Source organism: Akebia trifoliata, chromosome 1 (assembly GCF_017979445.1).
Source record: "Akebia trifoliata isolate Shusen 1 chromosome 1, ASM1797944v1, whole genome shotgun sequence".
Classification (NCBI taxonomy): domain Eukaryota; kingdom Viridiplantae; phylum Streptophyta; class Magnoliopsida; order Ranunculales; family Lardizabalaceae; genus Akebia; species Akebia trifoliata.
This window is the reverse complement of record NC_141375.1, coordinates 22016845-22024839: the sequence shown is the minus strand read 5'-3', so window position 1 is coordinate 22024839 and position 7995 is coordinate 22016845. Positions and strand designations below refer to the sequence as shown.

At 34.1% G+C, this 7995-nt stretch overlaps 1 protein-coding gene across 1 annotated transcript; it reads left to right on the top strand.

The window, feature by feature from the left end:
• Window positions 1–2043: 2043 nt before the first annotated feature.
• Window positions 2044–7747, top strand: LOC147410947 (metal tolerance protein 10-like). The gene is made up of 6 exons (XM_086441931.1): window positions 2044–2319; window positions 3067–3182; window positions 4835–5080; window positions 6025–6105; window positions 6386–6616; window positions 7226–7747. Exons 1-6 carry the CDS (start codon window positions 2133–2135, stop codon window positions 7568–7570), a joined length of 1206 nt encoding a protein of 401 aa, XP_086298057.1. The 5' UTR covers window positions 2044–2132; the 3' UTR covers window positions 7571–7747.
• Window positions 7748–7995: the final 248 nt, after the last annotated feature.

Sequence of the window (7995 nt, the reverse complement as noted above, 5' to 3'; positions counted from 1 at the left end):
ATAGATGAGAGGAAAACATAATGACAAAGTTGAGATTTAGGAATAATTTCATTAGGAACAATTTTGAATTTTTTTGAATATATATATACACATAATCACTTGAATTTTGTGAAATCTTGCACCGCCCCACCTCTAAAAAAAAAGAATAATTCTATATGTCGGATATACTCGGTGGATGTGGTATCACATGCTTCAATAATTGATTCTTATCTTGGAACCAAATGTTACACCTATAGGAGTTCAAAAGACTAGAAAAAATAAGATAAATGAATGAACATGTTTGAGGAAATTTAGAGTGCTAAAATATATGACAAATCAAGAGAAAGTTGATTGAGATGAGGGCTGACAAGAGATTGGTTCGATACCGGATCAGTACCACTCCAATATTGATTCGATTTTTTTAAAAATATGTACCTGATCCAATTGGATTAATGAATGTACGAACATGATCTGATCAGATCTGTTCGAATTTATGTATTATTTCAAATTATTAATGTTCAAAAAAATTTAAAAATATAAAATCAAATAAAATTTTAAAAAATCAAAAGTTTTTTATACTACAAATACAAAGGGAAACTAAAAATGTTTTATCCATATTTATTTATATGAAATTAATAATAATAAAAAATATTAAAATATGTCCAGATCGGATTGGGGTACATCCAAAATCGATTAAAAAAATCCGATTTTTCATTTTTTTTTATTCGATCAATTCAGACATTAGGTGTATTTTGGATCATTGCCAGTCCTAATTGAGATAATTTTGATCATGTACAATTCAGTAAAAAAGAATGCGTAAATTTGAATGAATTAAACGAGAGATAGAAAGAATCAAAAGAACATGAATTGAGATAGTAAAGCGAGTAGTAACACATTTTCAGTAACAAAATATGTAGCTCTGAACATAATTAAATGAAGGAACAAGATTTGTTTGGCCAATCTCAAATCATTGGAATAAGACTATGTTGGAATAAGACTACAACGACGACGATGACAATGATGATGAATTTTCTCTAAAGGACTCAAGAGTCACTGAGTTGATTTGAGTCGAGGATGAGTTTTGAAACATTTATATAAAAATATGGTGTTTTAGACATGTCCCCTCACATTTTGAAGAATAATTGAGATACCCCATGTTTTCAAGCTTATGGGATTCACTCTTGACCTCGATTTTCTATGAAAATTACCTAAATACCCTCATCTTCAACCTATAGCCAAAAAAAATCCCTGACATCGCCCAAAATCCATCATCTTTCAATCCTTGATCTTTTTCATCTTCAAAGTTAGTCATTGGAATAAGACTACGACGACGACGACGATGACAATGATGATGAATTTTCTCTAAAGGACTCAAGAGTCACTGAGTTGATTTGAGTCGAGGATGAGTTTTGAAACATTTATATAAAAATATAGTGTTTTAGACATGTCCCCTCACATTTTGAAGAATAATTGAGACACCCCATATTTTCAAGCTTATGGGATTCGCTCTTGACCTCGATTTTCTCTTATAGACCAATGAAAATTACCTAAATACCCTCATCTTCAATCTATAGTCAAAAAAATCCTTGATATCTTCCAAAATCCATGATCTTTTTCATCTTCAAAATCAGTTATCTTTAACCTTAAGATACCATCCACTTCAACCATCAAACCCCAAGGCAAGATATATTTTCTGAAAAATAGATAATGTTAGAATTTTGGACAGGAATTTTCTACAAAAGGGTTAAGGTGAGGTTGATTAGCTTCAATGAAATTTACCATAGTGGTTAAAGAGTTTCACGATGAAAGACTTTTGAGAGAAAAATCAAGATTTTTTGTTGTTGTTGCTAGAGGTTAAAGATTAGAGCATTTAGGTCATTTAAAATTAGTCTATAAAAAGAAGACCGAGGTCAAGGGGCTTGTCATTAATTTGAAACACAGGGAGTATCTCAAATATTCATCAAAACGTGCCCATGAATCACCTTATAAATTAATTATGCTTAATAATACGTAAGCCTTTAAATGCATGTAACATGAAAAAGATGCCTTTATTTTTTTTTATAATTAAACGTCTGAAAGGAATCAGTTTAAAGGAATTAGTTCCTATAAAAAGAGATTATTCCTTCTTCCTTGGAACAAAATCTGAGTTAAAAATGGCTTCTCCTGGGCTTCGAACCGATTCTGCAGATTATAGAACTGAGCTTCTCTCCCCGGCCCATGCCGACGAACTTGTGCCTGAATCCAGTGAACCATCATGGAGACTCAATTTCGATGCTGTTCGATTGCCTGATCGACGCATGGATCCACCTTTCGGCTTTTGTGATCTTTTGAAAACTCTTAGTAAGTTTGTTCTTCCCCTATTTTTTTTAATTACCAAATCTGATTTTAATTAAGATTAAACCCAAGTCTCCTTTTTTTTGTTGAATGATTCTAAGTTCTAACCATTTTTTTTAAGAACAAAATTGATGATCAGATTGGAGGTTTTTTTTTATTAAATTAATTCGATTAGGATCGAACCCTGGTTCTAATTTGATTGGGACCCATTTTGGGATTGGGGTCATTGACCCATGAAAAACCATGCAGTTTCGACAGTTTATCCTAGGGATACGTGAGCGATCACGATTGGACGCTGGTTCAAATTTGGTTCTACCCACTTACATTCATTGTTTAAAAATATAACTTGTTTTTTTTCTCTTCTTAAATGTAAAGATATCACTAATGATCTAATAGTTAGATTTGACTATATATTAAAGAATTTCAAAATTGTAATTAAAAGGTTCACTAAAGTCTACGGTTCACTTAATTGTTATAGGAAAAAAACAAATGATGGTTCTTTTAAATATCCAAGTTCGACACAGATTCGATCTATTCTTAAAATCCTAGTTTTGACTATTTTTTGGAGTTTATTTTCTTTTGCAATTTGTTTGGCCATTTATTATTCATTAAAAAAGGTCGGTAGTTGACTACGGAGATAAATATTCTTGATTTTTACCAAATCAAATAAAATAATATGTATATATATGTATTTCTAAACTGTAAATGTTTCTCTCTTTATTTCCTAATTTTTAATTGGATACTTAATTATAGGGAGAAAGGGAGAGATTGCAGAATATTACAAGAAACAAGAGAAGCTTCTCAAAGGCTTCAATGAAATGGAAACCATCACTGAATTGGGTTGTTTGCCTGGAACTACTCTTACAGAGGTTGGTTCTCTTTGGTTTCATATTGGATCTCTTCTTTATCAAATTTTATTTTGGTAAACCCACCCATCCTATAGAAATCAGAAGTTTGATCTGGGTTGTTGATGGACTGAGCCGTTAATGGCCACAAAGTCTTAACCCAAGCCCTATTCATCTATTGATCGGGCAGAGCCGAAAAAAAAAGCCTATAATCGAGCCCAATTTGTCCCATAAGTATCGAGGCCGAGTTGAAACAAAAAAGTTGGGGCTGCCCAAGGATGACCAACCATGATTAGACATCGATTGACTCAAACCCAATAACTAAACAAGGCTAATAACCCTATTCCGAACCATGACTTTTTTATTGTAAGTCTGTTCGTTTTTTTTTTCTTTTGTTGTTGGCTTATCGTGGGTATCCCAACCCGTCGGGTGAGAATAATACCGGGCTTGGGTCGAGGGTCAACTAGACCTTGGAGGGTGGCCCCAAGGAATTCACTGCTTCATGGGGTTTCAAACACTTGACCTACCCTTCCTGAAGAGCTTATCATGGCTCTCGGCTTGCCACTAGGCCAACCCCTTGGGGTTATTGTTAGTGTGTCCGTATATTCTTTCACTAGATCAATCTATGTTCATCACATTTCTTTCACTCTTTTAGAATCTTTAACTTGCCTATATTTAATCTAGTTAGTGACCTTGTGACAATGTGTGACACTTTTTGTATCTCTCTTAATGCAAAGGCAGCATGAGTCATTTTTATCAAAAACAATTCTATTAGGTATTTAAGTATTTTAAATACACATGGTCTTGCATGGCCATCAAAACATTATACACAAGGTATACAGTTGTCAATCTTGATCTTTCATTTGGTGGACCACCACTGATAAGTCATAGCCGGCGGGCATATGATCATCAGATGGCTTACCTAGCGATCCAGATAAAATGAATGTGACGGCCATGTCTACAATACAAGGAAACCAGTGATGCTACTCGGACGGATTTGGTAGGGTTGGGAAGCAAGCTTCTGAACCCAGGCTTGGGTCCAATGCTTCCAAGATGAACCTAAACCAAGCTAATCAGCCCAATAAGGGTCCGATTTAATATACTATTGGATTGTTTTGGTTCAACCATGTCATGACTCAATTGTGACCCGATCCAATAATATTCCTATTGTTAACCAACCAACTACTCCAAAAGACCGATATGTTGGAGAAGGGGAGAACTATGAATATAAGAGGGTCACAAGGTTTAACTGGGGTATGACTCACCCGAGAGTGGAGGAAAATATACACTCAACACTCATGTCACATTGCTTATGTGCAATTAATTACTACCTGTAGAAGTCAATGAGCCAAACTCATTCTCACAAAACCGGCTTGTAAGGTGAGGATTGCCCTAGGTATATATATATTTCAATGCCAGGATACCCAAGCAGGACTATTGTTCACACTCCTCCTCACATGTAACATGTCTCCTAAATCCTTGTGGTTACCCGTCTAATACCATGATGAAGTCCATGGGCCTAACACATTCTCACAAAACCGGCTTGTAAAGTGAGGATTGCCCCATCTAATAATTTTCTCAAAGGAATAATATAATTTCTTCTTCTCTTTGAATTTTTTGGATTAGACTTTGATGATGATGAATATTTTTTTTTTCATGAAAATTTGTTGTTTTAGGATGAAATGAAGCAACTTGCACGAAACGAATGGGCTGCGATTCAGATTTCCAATGCAGCCAATTTGGTACTTTTCATAGCGAAAGTTTATGCTTCAGTGGAGAGCAGATCGTTGGCGGTGATAGCGTCAACCTTGGATTCACTCTTGGATCTTTTATCAGGATTTATTCTATGGTTTACTTCATATGCCATGAAAAACCCAAATCAATATCGATATCCCATAGGCAAGAAACGGATGCAACCCGTGGTACGTATCATACAAAGTGGAGTAGAGTAAAAAAAATTGTTTAACCAACCCCAAATCTTTGTGACAAAAGCTTTGTTGTTTTTGTTTTTGGTCGAGTCTAAGTCCAATCTACTTGCTTAAACTTGGCAAAAAATGGGTTCAAATCAATTACTTCGAGAGCTGTTATTGGCACCCCAATTTCTTAAATTATTTATCACTCCCCAATTAAAGATTAAAACATTTCAAAGGTTTGGCTCAAATTATAATTTCAACATTATAACATTGGTTCAAATAATTTCAATATTTGTTTATCATTATGATTAGGCTCATATAAAATCCTAAACTCAAAAAATAAAAACCTTACAATAAAAAGAAACAAGAGACCTTATATTGGCATCCTAACTTTTACTTATTCTCAAGCGTTCACTTATTTTCTTTATATTTAATTGGGTTGTAATAAGTAAAAGTTGGAGTGCTAATAGCAGCTCTAATTACTTTTGATGCTTTTTATATCTTATATTGCCACACCAATTCTTTCTATAATTCACTAATGAGTGACATTACATTCAACACATCAAATAAAGACACACACACATAAAAGATGTTTTTAGACCCAAATTGAAGAAGTAAAAGAGATTGGCAATCTAAAAACAAACAGCCTGCAGTTTCTTCCTCGATCACTCTCTCATTCTCATGACCAATTTCTTAAGAACTCGAAAGAGCCTTTCTCACATAAATGTGAGTAGAAAACTAAAGTGAAGATCTTCATATGCAAGGAAGGAATAAAATGGGTGCAGTTATTAAAATAAAGAATATCTATCAGTACCCAAAGATCGCATTTATTGAGTTGGTCTTCTTCCTTTTACTAGCAAAAGAATCAATTTATTCCTTCGTTTGGTAACTCATACAATTGTATTCTAGATTAAGAATGAAATGTAAAACTAATTGGACTTATTAATCTGCAGGGCATCATTGTTTTTGCTTCGGTAATGGCAACTCTAGGATTACAAATCTTGTTCGAGTCTGGGAGGGAAATAATTTCACAGGTATGTGTGATTTTCATATAGATATATAATATAATTTGCATACTTTCTCACATTTTATCATATTGAGGCCCTATGAATCAAGATAATTTATCTAAAACCAATCCAATAGATTATCAAATCAAATCTGACCCAAATCATTTGGGATAAGGCTTCGATGACGATGACGACCCAACTGAATGAAACTTGGGCTTCACCTGGTCCAACCAATTTGATACTTTTTGGGTTCAAATTAAATGGTTGAGGCCATTAGATCAACCTGACTCCTTTTTTTTTTTTTCAGACTCACCCTGATTTGGATCCTACAAAGGAAAAATGGATGATCGGGATAATGGTTTCTGTCACAGTAATTAAATTTGCACTAATGATATATTGTCGAAGGTTTAAAAACGAAATCATTAGGGCCTATGCTCAAGATCATTTCTTCGACGTCGTTACCAACTCAATTGGTCTAGGAACAGCTGTTCTCGCCATTCGGTTCTTTTGGTGGATAGACCCGACTGGGGCTATAATGGTAAGTTCATCATTTAAACATCATCGTAATTACTCTAATACTACAAACTCCACCTGTTCAATATTTCTTTTACGAGTGCAATTTTCGAGACCACACGAAACCCAACATTCATATTGGTCCACCTGTTTAGAAGGAATCCCCAATTTACAAAATAATACACGTGGACGAATAAGAATGTGTGGTTTCTTGCGGTCTCCAAGATCTCGTACTATTCTTTTATATTACATTTTTATGACAAGTTGATAGTTGGTGTAAAAACTTTGTCATCTCCTAACATGAACATTATTACTGTAGTACCAATAAGTTATACCTATGTATTATTTGTTTTAAATTAAAGTTTTCGATCCTATCTCAAATATAGGAGGGTTACGTCAAGTTAATAATCCACGTAAAAATATTGTCATCTCTTGACATAGATCTAATAATTCATTATGAGTTGAGATCTGTAGACTTGTTAAAAAGGACTCAAACAAAAACAAAATCCAGTGATTGAGTAAATCTCGACTATTTGTTGGGATTTCGTATTTCTTATTTGTCCATTTTAGGCTTTTTTTTTTTTTGGCCATCTCTTAACATGAATCCTGATACTTAGTTACTACTCTAATGCAGATAGCATTATACACGATGAGTACGTGGGCGAAGACAGTTATCGAGAACGTGTGGTCGTTAATTGGGCGGACGGCTCCACCGGATTACTTATCAATGCTAACATATCTTATATGGAACCATCATGAAGAGATCAAGCAAATAGACACAGTTAGAGCCTACACCTTTGGATCTCACTACTTTGTGGAGGTGGACATAGTGTTACCAGGGGATATGGTTCTAAGCCAAGCACATAATATTGGTGAAACACTCCAAGAGAAGCTTGAGCAACTTGACCAAGTAGAGCGCGCCTTTGTTCATATAGATTTTGAGTTTACTCACAAGCCAGAACATAAGCACAAGGTATAGTTGATGGGCTTGGGCCCATTCTCACATTTCATTTGATTGTTGGAAACAAAGTACAATCAATGAGATTTCTTCTTAGGGATTTTGATAATATTATTGTATGATTATGTGATGAATTTGTACTTATTTATTTAAAATCGTATCAAGTCGAATATAATATTTGTCGTAATAGTTGTGTAAGTTTCACACATAGTTCTAAAACTCCAGAAGTTACTGTTTTGAGCCTAATTCGTAACTTGATGATCAAATTGAAGATTTAAAAAAAAAAAAAAAACGATCTGATTTGAAGCATATCAGACCTCCAAGACCAATTCGAGATGGTCACTCTCTTCAAATAAAAAGAGATTTAATAATATTTGTCATTGATTTTCAAATAAGATTAAAAACAATATTTATAGACCATTAATTATCTAACCAACTAACCTTAA

Coding starts and splice junctions, on each gene's coding strand:
- LOC147410947 (XM_086441931.1), top strand. CDS start 2,133: ATGGCTTCTCCTGGGCTTCGAACCGATTCTGCAGATTATAGAACTGAG. Junction 3,183..4,834: donor CTGGAACTACTCTTACAGAG/GTTGGTTCTCTT, acceptor TTGTTGTTTTAG/GATGAAATGAAGCAACTTGC. Junction 6,617..7,225: donor ACCCGACTGGGGCTATAATG/GTAAGTTCATCA, acceptor ACTCTAATGCAG/ATAGCATTATACACGATGAG.